At 46.6% G+C, this 21,344-nt stretch overlaps 1 protein-coding gene across 1 annotated transcript in view; it reads left to right on the top strand.

Moving 5' to 3' along the window:
• LOC141266086 (cytochrome P450 2C25-like) overlaps nt 1–21,344 on the top strand; it is a 572,636-nt gene that overhangs the window by 328,306 nt on the left and 222,986 nt on the right. The window contains exon 6 of the mRNA XM_073679992.1: nt 19,752–19,925. Within this exon, the coding sequence (XP_073536093.1) occupies nt 19,752–19,925 (174 nt within the window). The remainder of the gene's footprint in view (nt 1–19,751; nt 19,926–21,344) is intronic.

The following is a 21,344-nucleotide window of genomic DNA, read 5'->3' as shown; positions in this document are numbered from 1 at the left end:
TGTGAACACTCCTGATTGGGGCTCCATCTACTGGGTTTGCTGTAGGGGAAGAGTTGTTGTTCCTAATTCTACCATTTCTACTCTACTGAAATTCATGCCACTTTGCTGGTGTCTGCCACAAATTTTTGGAAATGTGGGGAATCCTCATAGGGTCTCCATCTATTGGGTTGGCTGCAGAGGAAGAGGTTTCTGTCTCCAATAAACTACTTCTACTCTGGTGAAATTGATGCCACTTTGGTGGTGTTAGGCCCTAATTTAGGGAAATGTAAACACTTCTGATTGAGTCTCCATCTACTGGGTTGGCTGTACTGGAAAAGGTGTCGATCCTAATTACATCATTTCTACTGTAGTGAAATGAATGCCACTTTGATGGTGTCTGCCACTAATTTTTGTAAATGTCTGCTGGGTTGGCTGTAGTGGAAGAGCTGTCGGTCACCATTATACTAGTTCTAGTCTAGTGAAATTAATTTGTTGGTGATTTTTTTGTCACAGGGGTACACAGGATATAATCGAAATTGGTTTTCTTAGTACCATGGTATATAACGCAGGCTATATTTCATCTTTTAATTTTTCTGTGCTGACATTGTTCTCCATACAGGGGTACACATTATTAATGAGAGAGCACTAAACATGCTCAACTTATGGGGTTCAGCGGTTTCTCAAAACCAACCCAGATCTGCCAGAGCTGCTTGTGAAAGTACAACGCGTGTGAGCCCATTTCAGAAAGTCGGCTATAGCTTCCGCCACCCTGGCAGTGCTTTAGAAGTGTTTGCAGCTTCCAGCTCACTGACTGTTATGCGATGTCACCACATGTTGGAAATCAACTTTGTAGATGTTGGGAAGGATTTGTGAGCAAAAGAGAGCAGTTGTTGAGTACAATCTTCAACACGTCCCTCGGCATTCAGGTCAGCCTCCGCACATAAGAGCTGATGAGTGGGCATGGATGTGTGACATCTGTACTGTCCTCCAAAACTATGAGGACTCCACCAAGATGGTGAGCAGCGATGACGCCATAATTAGCGTCACCATCCTGCTTCTCTATCTACTGAAACGCTCGGTGCCCACAGTTAAAGAGGAGGCATTGCAGGCGGAGCAAGGAACTATGCAGCCCAGCCTCATCTCATCTCAGAGCAGAGCAGATTGTGTGATAATGAGGAGGAGCCCCATAGTAGCTGCAAGGTTTGTGCTATGAACTCTCCTGAAGGAGAAGCCAGTGCCCTCTGGAGGATTCTCCGATTCTCTTATGGACCCGTCCAACCCTGCTGAGAGGCAGCCCTGGCAATGAAATGTCTGTGTGAAGGTTCCTGGACACTATATGGCTGCTTTTTTTAACTCAGGGGGAAACCCACGCAAGCACAGGGAGTACATACAAAATCCTTGCAGATGTTGTCCTTGGTGGGATTTGAACCCAGGGCTCCAGCATTGTTAGGCTTCAGTGCTAACCACTGAGCCACTGTGCTGCCCTCTCTGTTCTCCCTCTGATATCTAACATGCTGGAGAAACTTGCACCTGCTGCCACTCAGTGTCTTCAGCTCCTTTGTGAGAAACTAATGTATTTGGGCAGCCAATCAGTCTACCAAATAAAATTCCTGAGAAGGAAATTGTGGATGGCTTCGCTACTGGTACTGGGGGCAGTGCTAATACCATGGGGTCCTACCATAGTTCACTGGAAATATTCCAGGCTGGTTGGAGCCAAGCTGATTCTCATAGAAAAGTACCACAGTAAGCTAAGGAGATGGTGGCCTCTATCATCATCACGACCTCGGCACTATGAACTCTCCTGTAGGAGAAGCCAGGGCCCACCGGAGGAGTCTATGGTTCTCTGGTGGGCCCGTCCAACTCTGCCGAGAAGCAGCGCTGGCTAAGAAAAGTCTGTGTGAAGGTTCCCGGACACTTTAGGGCTGCTTTTTTTTTTACTGTGGACTGGCTCCAGTGAGATGTACCGTCCCTGGCCACATTCACTTGTCTACATGATTGTGGTTAGGCGGTCCTTCCCACTAAGTGCACTGTGGAGAGCACGGGTAATGTTCTGGGACCCGTGCTTGTGGACGGCGGGGACGACACCGGGAGAAATAGTGGCGGCTGGGGACCGAGTATGGAGCCCAGCTGCAGCCATGAGATTGTGAAAAGCTTCCTCCTCCACGAGCCTAAAAGGCAACATTTCAAGTGGTCATCTATTGCTCTGCTTCCCTGAATCATCTCACTGGTACATGCTCTGCTTCTCCATAATTCCTCTGCTCGCTGTCTATGTGGCCATCTATTGCTCTGCTTCCCTGAATCATCTCACTGGTACATGCTCTGCTCCTCCATAATTCCTCTGCTCGCTGTATGTGTGGTCATCTATTGCTCTGCTTCCCTGAATCATCTCACTGATACATGCTCTGCTCTATATTTCTGCTTTATCTGTCACATTCCATTCAATACTCACCTATGTCTGTCCTTTCCCCACTTTAGACTTTATCTGATGTTTAGAGGTGCTAAACTGCAGAGCCAAGAGTCCTAGCTCTGTCTTTGATCACCCAGCCATCTCCTGGTGATCAGAGCAGCTGGGAATTTAGCCACAAACAGCTCCCACAATGCCCCTCACCTAATGCTATAGTGTGCCCTATAAATTCAGAAGCTGTCTAAGGGGTGCACACATGTGGGGTTGTGCACGCGTCTTGTGCAAAGTGGCTTTGGAGATAAGTGGCAGTTATTTCAGAGGCAGTTAGTCAGGGCAGGAGTCAGGTAACCCACACTTTGACCGCTTACTCTCTTTCAACTATGTTTTTGTTAGCTTTCACCTTTTCCCCTATAGTCCTCCACTTTCTACTAACCCCTCTAACCCCTACACCTAGTAAGGAACTCTTCATCTCTCCCTCCATCCTCCCCATTCATCTCACCTCCTCCTCAGCACTATTCATCAACATTCAATCCTGTATCTCCAAACACAGAAAGCCATCCCATGCCATCTCCTACTCCCACCTGCTAACACTTTCTCTGCTCCTCCTCACTTTCGGCGACATCTCTCCAAATCCTGGCCCTCCTCATCACATCCCCACAGTCACTTCCACCTCCTATCCACAACCTAACACAAACTCTCGCAGCCTATCTAACCTCATACCCATCCACCTAATCCCCGCTTCCCCAGTTGCACTAACAGGAGCTCTATAGAATGCTCGCTCCGTCTGCAACAAACTTTCCTACTTCCACGACCTTTTCATTACTAACAAACTTTCCTTCCTCGCCATCACCGAAACCTGGCTCACCCCCTCTGACACATTCTCCCCAGCTGCACTTTTGTATGGCGGATTCCACCTTTCCCACACCCGCCGCCCCAACGGCAAACATGGTGGAGGCATAGGTTTTCTCCTGTCAGATACCTGCGCCTTCAACGAAATCCCACTGCTGCCCTCTGTTACACTCCCATCTTTTGAGGTGCACTCCATGCGCATCTACTCCCCCTCCAACATCCACCTGGCCATCATTTACCGAGCCCCAGGGCAAGCCATCACCTTCTTAGACCACTTCACCACCAGGCTGCTTCACCTCATTTCCACTGACATCCCCATTATCATAATGGGTGACTTCAACATCCCCATCGACACTTCCCACTCATCTGTCTCTAAGCTCCTATCCCTTACTTCCTCCTTTGGCCTTGCTCAATGGTCTTCCGCAACCACTCATAAAAATGGCCACACACTGGACCTAATCTTCACCCGCCTCTGTTCCCTATCTAACCTCTCTAACTCTCCTCTCCCTCTCTCAGACCACAACCTACTTACATTCTCTGCCCTCTCCTCTCCAGGTCCACAATCACCACTCCAAAAACTTGCACACCCTTGCAGGAACCTCAAACACCTCAACCTACACTCACTCTCTGAATCCCTCCTCCCTCTTGCAGACATAAATTCCTTACAAGATGCAGATGTTGCCGCGGCTTTATATAATACAACAACAGCCTCAGTTCTCGACTCAGTCACTCCTCTCACACATACCAAAGCTCACACAATCAATAGGCAACCCTGGCACACCAACCTTACTAAAGAACTGCGATGGGCCTCCAGGGTTGTTGAACAGAGATGGAAAAGGTCCCACTCCATCGAGCACTTCATCGCATTCAAACAATCCCTCACTATTTTCAAGTCCCCACTCACTGCAGCAAAGCAAACCTACTTCTCATCTCTCATATCCTTCCTGTCTCACAACCCTAAACAGCTATTTAATACTTTCAATTCTCTACTCCATCCCCCAGTGCCTCCTCTTTCTCCTCTCATCTCAGAGGAAGACTTTGCCTCATTCTTCAAGCAGAAGATTGACACCATCAGAAAAAGCTTTTCCCTAAATTCTCCACAGCCCCTCCTCATATCTACTCAACCTTCCTCCTCCAAACCCCACTTCTCCACCATTACAGAAGACCAAGTCTCTTCTTTACTCTCCAAGTCACACCTCACCACCTGCGAACTTGATCCAATCCCGCCCCACCTCATCCCTAACCTTATCACAGTCTTCATCCCAACCCTAACCCATCTCTTCAACCTGCAACCTGTCACTAACAACTGGTGTCTTCCCCTCATGTTTCAAACATGCCTCAATCACACCCATCTTCAAAAAGCCCTCCCTTGACCCATCCTCTCTGACCAGCTACCACCCCATATCACTTCTCCCCTATGCCTCAAACTACTGGAACAACATGTCCACCTTGAACAGTCCTCCCACCTCTCCTCATGTTCCCTCTTCGACCACTTACAATTTGGCTTCCGATTACATCACTCGACTGAAACTGCCCTGACCAAAGTCACCAATGACCTACTAACCACCAAATCCAAGCAACACTACTCCGTTCTCCTCCTCCTGGACCTGTCATCTGCCTTTGACACAGTCGACCATTCCCTCCTACTACAGACCCTCTCATCTCTTGGTATCATGGACTTGGCCCTATCTTGGATCTCCTCATACCTAACAGACAGGACTTTCAGCATCTCCCACTCGCACACCACCTCCTCATCTTGCCCCCTATCTGTCGGTGTCCCCAAAGGTTCAGTCCTAGGACCTCTGCTCTTCTCCATCTACACCTTTTGCCTGGGACAGCTCATAGAGTCTCACGGCTTTCAGTATCACCTCTACGCAGATGACACACAGATCTACCCCTCTGGACCCGGTATCTCCTCCCTACTAACCAGAATCTCACAATGTCTGTCTGCTATCTCATCCTTCTTCTCTGCCAGATTTCTAAAACTTAACATGGATAAAATAGAATTCATCATCTTTCCACATTCTCATTCATCCCCCCCATCTGACCTATCCATCAACGTCAATGGCTGCCCACTCTCCCCAGTCCCACAAGCTCGCTGCCTCAGGGTAATCCTGGACTCAGACCTCTCTTGCATAGACTCTGCAAAAACACTAGTGCATGCCCTCACCATCTCCCGCATCGACTACTGCAACCTCCTGCTCTGTGGCCTCCCTTCCAACACTTTCGCCCCCCTCCAATCTATCCTAAACTCTTCTGCCCAACTAATCCACCTGTCCTCCCGCTATTCCCTGGCCTCTCCCCTCTGTCAATCCTTTCACTGGCTCCCCATTGCCCAGAGAATCCAGTTCAAAACCCTAACCCTGGCATACAAAGCCATCCACAACCTGTCTCCTCCATACATCTGTGACCTAGTCTCCCGGTACTTACCTGCACGCAACCTTCGATCCTCACAAGATCTCCTGCTCTGCTCCCCTCTTATCTCCTCTTCCCACAATTGCATACAAGATTTCTCCCGTGTATCCCCCTACTCTTGATCTCTCTACCCCAACATATCAGACCCTCGCCTACCACAGAAACCTTCAAAAAAAAACGAAGACCCACCTCTTCCGACAAGCCTACAACCTGCAGTAACCCTCGCTCCACCATACCGCTGCATGACCAGCTCTACCCTCACCTACTGTATCCTCACCCATCCCTTGGAGATTGTGAGCCCTCGAGGGCAGGATCCTCTCTCCTCCTGTACCAGTCGCTGACTCATTTTGTGAAGATTATTGTAAATGTTTTTGCTATGTATAGCCCCTTTTTCACATGCAAAGCGCCATGGAATAAATGGCGCTATAATAATAAATAATAATAATAATAATTTCAAGTGCAAGCAGCTGTCCAGAAATGTGTCAGTTTAGTATTGCGGACTGTGGGTGGGTGGCTTGCTGCATACTTGTGCTTGCATTCCAAGTAACAGAAAACTAAGGAGATGGATGGCCTCATCATAATCACAACCTGCAAGATTTGCGCTATGAACTCTCCTGATGGAGAAGCCAGGGTCCACCAGAGGAGTCTCTGGTTCTCTGGTGGGCCCGTCCAACCCTGCCGAGAAGCAACCCTGGCTAAGCAAAGTCTGTGTGATGGTTCTCGGATACTCTATGGTGTGTCATCGGAGGATAAACACAACTTTATCTCACAAATTGTGCGTGTTGTAAAAAATGTTTTGTTTTGTGTTTTTGCACACTTTCTTGTCATAATAGTCGAATATTATATCCATACACTTCAACAGAATACCACTGTTTGTTGTCTCCAGTTACTATTCGTTTTACACTAGTTAGATAGTTTAAGATCACTTGGACATGACATCAGGGAGGTATACCTCGATTTTCTGGCAGTAAAAGCTTTCATGCTTTTATAGTATTGGAGGAAAGTTCAACATAGCCAGTAAATTCTAATTTCAAATGATCAGTTCGTTTCTACTTGCCTCCAGATATTTAGTCCCTCAGAACTCCAACAATAAAGTTTTCACCTTTTTCACTGTCTTAGAACCACCAGAGATGTCAGCATAAATCCATTACTTAAACCCCCCACACACATTAGACTAGTGTTGGCTGAACCATCTGAAATCGATAGCTTTGGCCGACAGTCTAATGTACAGTGGGTACGGAAAGTATTCAGACCCCTTTAAATTTTTCACTCTTTTATTCATAGCAGCCATTGGGTAAATTCTAAAAAGTTCATTTTTTTTCTCATTAAAGTACACTCTGCACCCCATCATTAACTGAAAAAAAAACAGAAATATAGAAATTTTTGCAAATTTATTAAAAAAGAAAAACTGAAATCTCACATGGTCATAAGTATTCAGACCCTTTGCTCAGTATTGAGTAGAAGCCCCGTTTGAGCTAGTACAGCCATGAGTCTTCTTGGGAATGATGCAACAAGTTTTTCACGCCTGGATTTGTGGATCCTCTGCCATTCTTCCTTGCAGATCCTCTCTAGTTCCGTCAAGTTGGATGGTGAATGTTGGTGGACAGCCATTTTCAGGTCTCTTCAGAGATGCTCAATTGGGTTTAGGTCAGGGCTCTTGCTGGGCAAGTCAAGAATGGTCACAGAGTTGTTCTGAAGCTACTCCTTTGTTATTTTAGCTGTGTGCTTAGGGTCATTGTCTTGTTGGAATCTGAGCTTTTGGCAAAGTCTGAGGTCCAGAGCACTATGGAAGAGATTTCTGTACTTGGCTGCATTCATGTTTCCTTCAATTGCAACCAGTCGTCCTGTCCGTGCAGCTGAAAAACACCCCCATAGCATGGTACTGCCACCGCCACGTTTCACGGTTGGGATTGTATTAGGCAGGTGATGAGCAGTGCCTGGTTTTCTCCACACATCCACGCATACCACTTAGAATTATCACCAAAAAGTTCTAGCTTCGTCTCATCAGACCAGAGAATCTTATTTCTCATAGTATGGGTGTCCTTCATCTGTTTTTGAGCAAACTCTATGCGGGCTTTCATATGTCTTGCCCAGAGGAGAGGCTTCCGTCCGGCCACTCTGCCATAAAGGCCCGACTGGTGGAGGGCTACAGTGATAGTTGACTTTGTGGAACTTTCTCCCATCTCCCTACTGCATCTCTGGAGCTCAGCCACAGTGCTCTTAGGGTTCTTCTTTACCTCTTTCACCAAGGCTCTTCTCCCACGATTGCTCAATTTGGCTGGACGGCCAGGTCTAGCAAGACTTCTGGTGATCCCAAGCTTCTTCCATTGATTATGGAGGCCACTGTGCTCTTAGGAATAGTGTTGAGCCACCCCCGTAGTGTTCGAGTTCGGTTCGGTTCGTCGAACACCCGTGTGTTCGCCGAACTGTTCGTCGAACTGTTCGTCGAACACCTTCGAACACCGTTAAAACCAATGGCAGGCAAACAAAAACACATAGAAACACATAGAAAACACCTTCAAAGGTGTCCAAAAGCTGACAAACTGCTCAGAAGACATAACTAACACATGGAAAAGTGACAAGTACATATAGTCATGCGAAAATAAAAGAGGTGGAGGAGTAAAAGGAGGGGGAGACACAGATATAGGCATGTCATGCCCTTCTAAAATCCAAAAAGTGAGAAGCCGACACGGCCAGTCCGCTCCTGCCCGTGCCACCTCCGTGTCGCCGGGTTTGTGCCAGAGCCGCGGTGAACCCTGACGGCCAGCCCCCCTCTCCCAATACTGGTGCCTGTCCGCTGGTGGGTCGAGGGAGCCCCCCTGTGGTGGAGGCAGCTCTAAGCTTTTTAATTTAAATTGTCTCTCTAATTTGAATGAATACACTTTAAATCCATTTACAAGGATCTATTGGAGGGCAAGTCTCATGCCAGCAGCCGCGGTAATTCCAGCTCCAGTAGCGTCCACTAAAGCTGCTGCAGTTAAAAAGCTTTTATAAGGATCGAGCTCGGCTGTCCACCGCAAGGCATCCTACTGCCAGTCCCAGCCCCTATGCCTTGGGGTGCCTCCTGATGCTCTTCACTAAGTATCCCATGGTCCCGAAGCATTTCCTTTGAAAAAATTAAGTGTCTAAACTACAGGTGGTGCAGCTTGCTTAACAGCCGGGATAATCCGCTTACTAGCAGACACTGCTACTAGGCACAAAGTATTTCCTGGGCTAGATGCAGTTAAAAATTTGTAATTAGATACTCTCGTTGGATGCTGAGAAAGCATTCCATAGAGTCTCCTGGCACGCCATATATGATTCTCTTAAAAAGCTTGGGGTAGGGGTCTAGGGGACCCTTTTATAGCCAAAATCACGGCCCTGTATCGCAATACGTCACCTAGGCTGAAGATAAATGGAACTGTAGCACCCTGAGGGCTCGGTTGCTAAAGACGTATTGCACCTCACCCAGAGGTGTGATATCTCACTCTCAGGTAAGGATGGAGTGTGGATCAGGACCCGACACCTGCATGCATTACACCACATTGCCGTGGGGCAGGGCAACCAATATGCCCCTGAGATGGGCACGACAGTCCCTGTCCCTGGCTGGAGTGGGGGGAGGGAACACTGAGGAAGGGGAACCCTGTAGTGCAGGAGCAGGGAGGAAGCAGTTCCTGGGTGCATTGAGAAGGGAGTATAAAAGGTGGGCACCATCATAGTTCAGTGCAGAGAAGTCTGAGCAGAAGTGGCAGGGAGCAGGGGCTCTGCATGAGCTCTGCTCCGGAGGCGGGCCTAGTAACAGAGGCCCAGGCCTGGAAGAGGGAGAAGGAAGGAAGAGGAGCGGAGAAGGCTCCAGGAACGAGGAATGAAGGGATCCCAGGGGTGCGGACGGGCGAGTCGCCACCGCACGCCCGAATCCACCTGCGTGGAGGGGTCAGGCCAAAGGGGGAGACCGGTCCCCGAACTAGTGGAGGCAGGAAACGACCCTCAGCTAGAAACCGGAGGCTCTGACATTTTATGTGGCGCAGCCCCTCGCTACACCCGCTAGGAAGGCACCACATAGGGTCAGGGAAACTGGCGCCAAGTTTACCAAGAGGAGGCCCGAGGCAGCCGGACAGAAATGTTGGTAAGAAAGGCCAGACAAAGGACACACAAAGGGGGTCCTGTGAAGTGCTCCAAAGTTATCTGGGAGTTGTCTGAGCCCCTCACCTGGTGAGCACAGTACGACGTGGGCAGCCGTTACCTGCAGACGTGGTCTGGATAATAAGAGCTGTGAGTAAAGGCCCTGAACTGCATCACTGACTCCGTGTCGTTACTGCTGCTGCCCTGCACCATCACCCCCATCCTCCGCATACACTGCCCTGAGGCTATACTCCTCCCGTGGGGAGTTATGCTACGCTCTGCTGCACCCACAACACCAGCCTCAGTGGTCTGCCCTGTAGCGGCGGTTCACTCTGACCGCAATCCACGGGTGGCGTAGTCGGACATTTAAACATGAAAACCACATAAATAGTTCCACCACTGGTTTGACCGCCCTGAGCCACGGAACTGGGTCGCCGCCACGAAGACTACAACCACCAGCATCCACCAAAAAGGGTCCGGCTCCGGGTGTCCCAAGGCCCAGGGGGTGCGTCAGAACATTTTCATCACCTTTCACAATCACCAATGGGACAAGGCAGTGATGTCCTCTGTCCCCTCTCTTATACATCCTAGTGACGGAGCACCTGCTCTCATCAATTCGCCATAACCCCAATATTAGGTGGATTGAGGTGGGAGGCACCGAGTACAAGTGCTCTCTATTTGCTGATGATGTCCTAGTATATATCACTCAATCACATATATCCATCCATGCTGTTATGGCTGAAATAGATCACTTTGTTACATGGTCAAATTTTAAAATCAATGCAGCGAAGTCTGAGGCCCTCGATGTCTCCCTCCCCAAATCCATATAGGATTCCATCCAGTCCAACTTTCCCTTTGCCTGGCCCTCACAGGGTATCAAATACTTAGGAATTCCTATTCATAGAGACCTCTCCCATCTATGTTATCTTAATTTTGGGCCCTTTATTGAACAACTCCATACAGACCACGGTTGGCAAGTTAGAACTGTAAGATTCACTACGTGAACCACTGGTGTTTTGTGGAAAAGCACATGTACACTGCGTTCCAAATTATTATACAAAAAGTGTTTAGGAGTGATAAGGGAAGAATTTGTTTGTTTGTCAGTTAAACTCATTGATGGTGATGTGTGTCAGGGCTCTTTATATCACTGTAAGCAATTGCAGACACCTGTGCTAATTAGTTTGGCAGGTGTGTCCAATGAAAGGCAAGACTACTTAAGAAGGCTCTCTCACATTATTAAGCAGCCTACATTTTCTGCCAAAATGGGAAAGAAAAAGGATGTGTCGGCTGCTGAGAAGCAACAAATTGTGGAGTGTTTAGGTCAAGGCATGACTACAATCAACATTGTGCGATGATCAGGATGAAGTGTCTTGGCAATCAAGAAGTATGTAGCTGATTCACAGTACACACGTGTGCCTGCTGATAAGGGCAAATTGAGGACTCTTTCCTACAGGCAATTACGTCAGGTTGAAAGAGCAGCGGCAAAAAAGCCTTGTCATAGCAGCAGACAAGTTTTTGAAGCTGCTTGTGCCTCCAACGTCCCCCGAACAACAAGATGCAGGGTCCTTCAGAGGTTTGCAGCTGTGCATGCGCCATCCTGTCGACCTCCTCTATCCACTTCACACAAGCAGAAACGGCTCCAGTGGGCCAAACATTACATGAAGACTGATTTCAAAACTGTTTTGTTCACGGATGAGTGCCGTGCAGCGCTCGATGGTCCAGATGGATGGAGTGGAGGATGACTGGTTGATGGACACCCCACGCAAACACGGCTACAGCGCCAACAAGGAGGAGGTGGAGTAATGTTTTGGGCTGGAATCATGGGGAGAGAGATTGTCGGCCCCTTTAGGATCCCTGAAGGCGCTAAAGATGAACTCCATAATGTATGTGGATTTTCTCAAACAGCACTTCCTGCCATGGTTCAAGAAGAAGAACCGTGTATTTCACAACAAGATCATTTTTCTGCATGATAATGCACCATCTCATGCTGCACATAAAACATCTGCATCTCTGGCTGATATGGGCATAAAAGGGGACAAACTTATGGTGTGACCCCCATGCTCCCCTGACCTCTACCCCATTCAGAACCTTTGGAGCATCATTAAAAGGAGTGTCTATGATGGTGGGAGGCAGTTCACATCTAAGCAACAGCTCTGGGAGGGTATTCTGTCCTCATGCAAAACAATTGAAGCAGAAACCATCCAAAACCTGACAAATTCAATGGACGAGAGAGTTCAGAAGCTCCTTTGGAACAAGGGGTCCTATGTGAAAATGTAACATCACCTAGAATAAAGTTTTGAGTTGAAAACTGTTTGATTTCAGTTTCTAACAACCTGCTAATGCTTATAATTTCAAAAATGACCATTTTTTTGGTCTTTATTAAAATGAAAAGGTTGATCGAAAAGTTTGGGGGATCTAAGAGTGTGGCAACCCAGTAGTCATGATTACTTCGAATTCTGACAATATGAGGGTCATGCTTCAGTTAGTGCAGCAAGAAGGCACTTATGTGCCTTGCGCATCTCGGAGCCCCAAAATTATTTTCCGGGCTAGATGCAGCTAAAAATTATTTTTAATTTTAAATCTGGTGAAGCTTTAGTATAGATGGCCTAATAGGATCAGTGCTGCACACTGCTACAAAGCCCAAATTATTTTCCAGTCAAGATACAGATAAACATGATTAGTAATTTGAAAGCTTAAAACGGTTGGTAGGGTGATTTTAACCAATCATCAAGCTTTTACTCTCCCCAGGATGACACAGGGGTAGAAAAGTCGTTTCGGATCCATGATTTGTTCATCTTTATGAACGTGAGTCTGTCTACATTATCAGTGGAGAGCCGCGTGCGCTTATCTGTCAGCACACCACCAGCAGCGCTGAACACACGTTCAGACAGAACGCTGGCTGCGGGGCATGACAAGATCTCCAAGGCGTAAGTGGCTAGCTCCGGCCATTTATCCAGATTGGAAGCCCAAAAAGAGCAAGGGTCCAGTGACACAGTCGTGGCTTCAATGTTTACTTGGAGATACTCCTGTACCATCGTCTCTAGGCGTTGACTATGTGTCAGACTTCTTGTCTCCTGTGGCCTTGCAAAGGATGGGCTAAAAAAGTGGTGAAATGATTCCGCAAAATTGATGTTACCAGCAGATACTGTGGTTCTGTCACGGTTTGAGTGCTGAACACTTGACGGTCCCACGGTTGGCAAGTTGGAACTGTGAGATTCACTACGTGCACCACTGGTATTTTGTGGAAAAGCACATGTAAGATTCTGCAACAGTCTCTGCTGATACTCCTGCATGCGTGCATCCCTTTCTATGGCAGGAATAATTTCTGCAAATTTACTTTTGTACTGGGGATCTAACAGTGTGGCAACCCAGTAGTCAGGATTATTTCTAATTCTCACAATGCGAGGGTCATGTTGCAGGTAGTGCAGCAAGAAGGCACTCATGTGTGTTGCGCATCCAGGAGCACCAAGTCCCTGTTGTGTTGGTGGCGAGGTAACAATCATGCTTCCTTCCTCTGTCCTCTCCCCCCAACCTCGCACAACAGAAATGTGATCAAGGTCTCCCTCATCTGATGAGTCTTCCATCAGTTCGTCCTCCACTTCTTCCTGGGCTCCTGCACCTTCCTCACTAGTTTGGCTGCTACCATGCGCCCTGGTAAAACCATCTCCCCCACCCTCACATGCCTGCCGCCTTGGTGCTGCCGACCGTCTGGACCTTGCAGATGTTAGCCCTTCCGCATACAACTCCTCCTCCTCTACTTCCTCCACCTCCTCTTGTGCCACCACCTGACTCCGAATTCTGTTTAACATGTGCTCCAGCATGTAAATCACCGGAATAGTCATGCTGATAATGGCATCGTCAGCACTAAACATCTTCGTCGCCATTTCAAAACTGTGCAGAAGGGTGCATAGGTCCCTGATCTGAGACCACTCCTCCAGCGTGATTTGCCCCACCTCTGAATCTCGTTGGCCCAGGCTATACGTCAGAACTTATTGCACCAGGGCTTGTCGGTGCTGCCACAGTCGCTGCAACATGTGCAGAGTTGAATTCCACCGGGTAGGCACATCGCATTTTAGCCGGTGAAGTGGCAGGCCCAACGACTTCTGTAGAGATGTAAGTCGCTGAGCTGCGGGATGCGAACGGCGGAAGTGAGCACACAGCGACCGTGCCCTCTGCAGAAGGCCATCTAGTCTGGGATAGTGGGCTAAAAATTGCTGGACAACCAGGTTCAACACGTGAGCCATACAAGGCACGTGTGTGACATTGCCCCGGCAAAGGGCCGCACCCAGGTTTGCAGCATTGTCGCACACGGCCTTCCCTGGTTTCAGGTCCAGTGGAGACAACCATTCATGAAATTGGTTCTCCAGAGCTGACCACAACTCCTCAGCTGTGTGACTCACATTTCCCAGACATTTCAATGTAAAAACCGCCTGATGACGTTGAGCCCTACTGCCAGCATAGTAAGGAGGTGTGCAGGATCCCTTCTGCGCAGTTAGAAAGCTTGTGGCATGACCAGACAGGCTTTGGGTGCAGGTGGAAGACCGAGAGGAGGTTGAGGAGGCAGAAGCAGTGGTGGAACTTTGACATAAAGAGGATTGACGCACAACTCGTGGGGACGGCAAGACTTGGACAGCAGCCCCTTGTCCTGCTGTCACCATAGTTACCCAGTGCCCAGTCAGCGACATGTAACGCCCCTGTCCATGCCTACTCGTCCAAGTGTCTGTGGTGAAATGCACCCTGTCACACACAGAGTTTCTCAAAGAAGCGGTGATGTTGTGTGCGACATGCTGGTGGAGCGCAGGCACACCTTTCTTTGAGAAGTAGTGCCGACTGGGCATCTGGTACTGGGGCACTGCGACGGACATAAGGTCTCGAAAATCCTCTGTGTCCACCAGGCGGAAAGGCAGCATTTCTGTAGCCAAGAGCTTGCAGATGGTGAAATTCAACCTCTTAGCTTTCTCATGGCTAGGAGGAAATGTTCTTTTACTTGTCCACATCTGAGGGACCGAGGGCTGGCTATTGTGCTTAGACGGGGTTGATAAGGGTGTCCCCGGCAAACTGCCGGTCTGTGAGGAAGATGCAGGCGGACATGTTAGGTTGCCTTGATCCAAAGGTGGTGCTATCGATGTCGGACAGCGCTCAAGACCAGCTGGTGTTACCACCTCCAAAGAAAATGATGACCTGCCAATCACGCTGGCTGTTGCGGGTAAAGAGGTGGCAGGTCTGCGCCCCAAAACAGGTGTGACTGCTGTCCCCCCAGTCACAGAGGATGAAGAGGCCGCGGATACACAAGATATGGCAGACGGTGGTTGGCCCGGCCGGCTAGACCGCATTGTAGCACACTGAGCTTCCCACTGCAACTTATGCTTCATGTCCATGTGCCGGTTCATGCATGAAGTACTCAAACTATGTATTTTTTGGCCTCTACTTAGCTTTTGCTGACAAATGTTACAGATAACACGAGTTGGGTCATCTTTATCGATCTGAAAAAATGCCCAGGCTATGCAAGGCTTAGCACCCATACGACCTGAAGAGCCACCACGACTTGTGGTGAGAGGCAGAATTGTGTTTGAGGATGCAGTTGTTGACGTGCTTCCAGTACTACGTCTCTGTCCAGGAAGGCGCAACCTGACCTCGTCGTCACTAGCATCTTCCTCCACCTCCTCTGCTGACCTCATCTCTTGGCTGACTGTGGGTTGACAGTAAGTGGGATCTCCAACCTCATCATCATCACCCTGTGCGTTATCACACCCGTCGTCCTCAGAGCCAACCTGTTCCTGCCCTGACAAAAAACTAAAGTTGTCGCTCCAATCAGGTATTTGAGTCTTATCATCGTCTTCCTCATTGTCTCCACCAACAGGAGTTACAGTTTGGGAATGAGGGTCTACATTATGGTCAGAACCTTCTGCGTCTGGTCCTGGATCCGACTCATAAAGATTCTGGGCATCAGTGCAGATCATTTCCTCGTCTGGATTCACAGAAGCGCTGGAGTCGACCTCTGATTCCCAGGCTATAGTATGAGTAAACAGCTCTGCAGACTCAACCATCTGTTCTACCTCATACTCAGACGGGCAGCTGGAGATTTGGGAGCTGTGAGGAAGCAAGTGCGATTTGGGTGACACCTTTGAGGACTGGAGTATTTGTGATGTTGAAGTTGATGTGGAGGAGAGCCCACTTAAAGGAGCACTTGATATCCGTTGAAGCACCTGCTGTTTTTGTGCCTCATCTGGAATTTGTAGCGATTGGCGTGGCCGTAAGAAAGGGATCTTATCACATTGTCCGCTAAAAGAAGTAGACATTTTAGTTTGGCTGGAAGATGGTCTTTCTTCTGCACCTACCCCACGGACACAACCTTTTTTCCCCTTCCCAACACGCCTATTCCCCTTTCCACCAGCAGCAGGCCTTTTTCCACTCATTTTGGTGGTTAACTAATTCACAACTCTGGAGTTGTTTGCACAAAAAAACAATGGATGGTAACCGAGCAGAGCTGAGTGGCCAAACTGTGGTATTAGGCCAAAACTATTGGCTGGGTTAGATGCAGAAAAAAATTATTTTTAATTTGCAACCTGATGGAGGTCAGTATAGATGGACTAATAGACCAAGTCCCACACACCGCTAGAAGCCCAAATATTTTTTCAGAGCTAGATGCAGAAAATTTTTTTATTCAATTTGCAACCTGATGGAGGTCGGTATAGATGGACTAATAGACCAAGTCCCACACACTGCTAGAAGCCCAAATATTTTTTCAGAGCTAGATGCAGAAAAAAATTATTTTTAATTTGCAACCTGATGGAGGTCAGTATAGATGGACTAATAGACCAAGTCCCACACACTGCTAGAAGCCCAAATATTTTTTCAGAGCTAGATGCAGAAAAAAATTATTTTTAATTTGCAACCTGATGGAGGTCAGTATAGATGGACTAATAGAACAAGTCCCACACGCTGCTAGAAGCCCAAATATTTTTTCAGAGATAAATGAAGAAAAAAATTATTTTTAATTTGCAACCTGATGGAGGTCAGTATAGATGGACTAATAGACCAAGTCCCACACACTGCTAGAAGCCCAAATATTTTTTCAGAGCTAGATGCAGAAAAAAATTATTTTTAATTTGCAACCTGATGGAGGTCAGTATAGATGGACTAATAGACCAAGTCCCACACACCGCTAGAAGCCCAAATATTTTTTCAGAGCTAGATGCAGAAAAAAATTATATTCAATTTGCAACCTGCTGGAGGTCAGTATAGAAGGACTAATAGAACAAGTCCCACACACTGCTAGAAGCCCAAATATTTTTTCAGAGCTAAATGAAGAAAAAAATTATTTTTAATTTGCAACCTGATGGAGGTCAGTATAGATGGACTAATAGACCAAGTCCCACACACCGCTAGAAGCCCAAATATTTTTTCAGAGCTAGATGCAGAAAATTTTTTTATTCAATTTGCAACCTGATGGAGGTCAGTATAGATGGACTAATAGACCAAGTCCCACACACTGCTAGAAGCCCAAATATTTTTTCAGAGCTAGATGCAGAAAAAAAATATTTTTAATTTGCAACCTGATGGAGGTCAGTATAGATGGACTAATAGACCAAGTCCCACACACTGCTAGAAGCCCAAATATTTTTTCAGAGCTAGATGCAGAAAAAAATTATTTTTAATTTGCAACCTGATGGAGGTCAGTATAGATGGACTAATAGAACAAGTCCCACACGCTGCTAGAAGCCCAAATATTTTTTCAGAGATAAATGAAGAAAAAAATTATTTTTAATTTGCAACCTGATGGAGGTCAGTATAGATGGACTAATAGACCAAGTCCCACACACTGCTAGAAGCCCAAATATTTTTTCAGAGCTAGATGCAGAAAAAAATTATTTTTAATTTGCAACCTGATGGAGGTCAGTATAGATGGACTAATAGACCAAGTCCCACACACCGCTAGAAGCCCAAATATTTTTTCAGAGCTAGATGCAGAAAAAAATTATATTCAATTTGCAACCTGCTGGAGGTCAGTATAGAAGGACTAATAGAACAAGTCCCACACACTGCTAGAAGCCCAAATATTTTTTCAGAGCTAAATGAAGAAAAAAATTATTTTTAATTTGCAACCTGATGGAGGTCAGTATAGATGGACTAATAGACCAAGTCCCACACACTGCTAGAAGCCCAATATTTTTTCAGAGCTAGATGCAGAAAAAAATTATATTCAGTTTGCAACCTGCTGGAGGTCAGTATAGATGGACTAATAGAATGATGCTATGCCCAAAAGATTTTACTTCACTAGGTGCAGTAAAAAAATTGGTATTCTATACACAGGTGGTATATCTTGCAACACAGATAGGCTACTCCACTGACTAACACACTCTGCAATAGGCCAAAAAGGATTAGCTTTGCTAGATTCAGCCAAATGCTGTGAAAAAAACTTGCACAGCACTGGCACAGACCTGCCTGGCAAAAACTGATAGGAACTGATGTAACCTAGTCCTGAAAAGGACTCCAATTACAATTAGTCTTTACTCCCACAATCTATCTATTTAAGAGCACAGACCTGCCTGATAAAAGTCGTAGGAAATGCTGTAACCTAGTCCTTAAAAGGACTGCAATCACAACTATTCCCTACTCCCAAGCTATCTGTATATTTGTGCGAAAATTGGCTTGAAATTAACAAGGTATAGCACACACAGCAACAGCGGTGCCGTCTAACACGCAGCTGCAGCAGTGAGAAAATGGTGGCGACGGGGAAAATGGCTTGGTCTTATAGGGCAAGGACATGTGACATACACTGCCAATCACACATGCCCTTGCTTGTGTGAAAAAAAGCACTTCGCTCCGTGTGTGCGCTGCTGATAGGCTGACAGATTGCACCTCCCCACTGCAAATGCGGGAAAGAGAAAAAAAAATGGAGATCTTCATTGTTCCTGCAGAGATCCATCCCCTGCCCCTCCCCCCACCCCGCTGTACACTCAAACTGCGTATTAACATTAATTTTCATCATTACTGAGAAAAAATCCAGTTATGATTTTGGTGCACGAACAGTTATCGAACATAACCTCGAACAGCCGAATTTTTCTCAAATTGTTCGTGTTTGCCGACCGGCTCGAACACCGCCCAAAACAGCTCGAATTTGAGATTGGCGAACAGTTCGAGTAGAACAACGCTCATCTCTACTTAGGAACCTTGAGTACTGCAGACATTCTTTTGTAACCTTGGCCAGATCTGTGCCTTGCCACAATTGTGTCTCTGAGCTCCTTCGGCAGTTCCTTTGAGCTAATGATTCTCATTTGGTCTGACATGCACTGTGAGCTGTGAGGTCTTATATAGACAGGTGTGCGCCTTTCCAAATCAAGTCCTATCAGTTTAATTAAACACAGCTGGACTCCAATGAAGCAGTAGAACCATCTAAAGGAGGATCACAAGGAAATGGACAGCATGTGACTTAAATATGAGTGTCTGAACAAAGGGTCTGAATACTTATGACCATGTTATATTTCAGTTTTTCTTTTTTAATAAGTTTGCAAAAATTTCTACATTTCTGTTTTTTTCAGTCAAGATGGGGTGCAGAGTGGACTTTAATGAGAAAAAAAATGAACTTTTTAGAATTTACTAAATGGCTGCAATGAAACAAAGCATGAAAAATTTAAAGGGGTCTGAATACTTTCCGTACCCACTGTATACAATTTATTATAGGAGAACATATCGATCTGGTATGCCCGATTTCGGACTGCCATTTGTATTGTCTCACGGAATTAACACACCCGAATGATCACTCCTGTATTTGGGAGTGTTGGCTAAAATAGCTGCTGGCTGAGTGGTCAGCCAACCATCATTTGGTCGACAGCCATCTAATGTACTTTACTTGGCTAGTTAATTGGGGCCACCTTTATAGATTGTCCAGATTAGTCCAAATGGCCTCCAGGCTCCTAATTTACAAAAGGCTTAGAGGGAACAAATCTATCTTGTCTCCATTCTTCTTGCTTGTATTCCTCATCTATTTTGTCCTCTACAGGTCTGCAATATTGTCCCGATCCTTCTGAAGTTTACGATCATCAAGAAGAAAATGTTTAAAGAAAACGAATATCTACTAAAATTTGTGACAAAGTACATAGAGCAGCACAAAAAGACTCTGAATCCGGAGTCACCGCGGGACTTCATAGACTATTTCCTGCTGAAGATAAAGGAGGTAACGGGAATCAGATGAGGCTGCTGAAAAGCCTTTATAACTATATCAATGTGAAGTGGGGGAATATTACAAGCCAAAAATTACAGGTGCAATGGAGAAGAAACAGAAGAAAGAGAGGAAAGTCCACAATCCCTTATATGAGCAATCAGTTCCCGTTCATCCTCCTCTGCCTCACATTGTAAACAGGTCACAGGATGCAACATGAAAACAAGGACAAGACGGAAGCAGGGGCGTGCATAGGAATCATGGGGCCCCATAGCAGAAGCTCAAACTGCCCCCCCCCCAAAAAAAAATGTAAATAATTGTTGGGGACACCAAAGATCAGATCTCACAACTTTCCATCCTTTACATAGTAATTTTCCTCCTGCTGACGTCCTAGATCTCTCTTTCATTGCCCCATAAAGTGTCATGCCAATAAAAGGGCCCCCCAAACAGAGTATGAAACCACCATGGTGTATTCCTCCACATACACAGTATAATGACCCTACTGTACCCCACCTCAACTCCCAGGGTAAAGTATGCTGACCCCAACACAGTATGATCCCCCAACAGTGAGCCGCTAGAGAGGATGGTACATAATAAGGGACGGCGCTATACATAATAAAAGAGGAAACTATATAACTAAGGATGGCGCTATACATAATAAGTGAGTACACTATATACTAAGGGACTGCACTATACATAATAAGGCTACATTCCTGCATCTGTGTGCAGTGTCGGTGTGCTGCCCTGTTTTACTGACGCATTGAGCATGTCCTATTCTAATCCTCAAAATTGGATCAGAACAGGACATTCTCTGACCCTCTTAGATCTCATTCTCAGATCCGTGATTTTCATGGATGTGTGAATGGATCTATAAAACTGTACGAGTCCGTGGACCATCCGATAAAAAAATCTGGCAGCACACGGACATTTCACACAAATGTGAGAATGTGGCCTAAGGGATTTTACAGATAACATTATCACTCCAAGTCACACAGTGCAGATACAGAATAATATTTACATCCAGGCACTTACCGCTGACGTCTCATCTGATCAGAGTCGGTTTCTGCTGCTTCTTCTCCATCTGGTCAGACCTTCATGTCGACATCTCCCAGCCACGACTCGTCTTGTCACGATGATCTCCAGCCTAGAAAATACCAAGGTCACATATTGTATGCATACATGTGTCTCCCCCGCTCTGTGTCCTCGAATACAGATATGTACCCCCCCCCCATTAATATACTATTAGCCACTTAGTAATCAAAATATAAAGTGATAAGCAGCACTGTGCCCCCCATTAACTATAATCTGCACCGGCCAATAATATAAATTATTCAGTCTCTGTGACTCTCCCCAATTAAATGTAGGGCTATGTGCACACAGAAAACATACAAGGCTTCACAGTACAAGCAAAGTGAAACCCCCATAATTACTCTC

Source organism: Phyllobates terribilis, unplaced genomic scaffold (genome assembly GCF_046119375.1).
Source record: "Phyllobates terribilis strain yellow unplaced genomic scaffold, ASM4611937v1 Scaffold_4__5_contigs__length_816908805, whole genome shotgun sequence".
Lineage (NCBI taxonomy): Eukaryota > Metazoa > Chordata > Amphibia > Anura > Dendrobatidae > Phyllobates > Phyllobates terribilis.
Note: the sequence above shows the minus strand (reverse complement) of the source record. Positions and strands in the feature narration are given on the sequence as shown.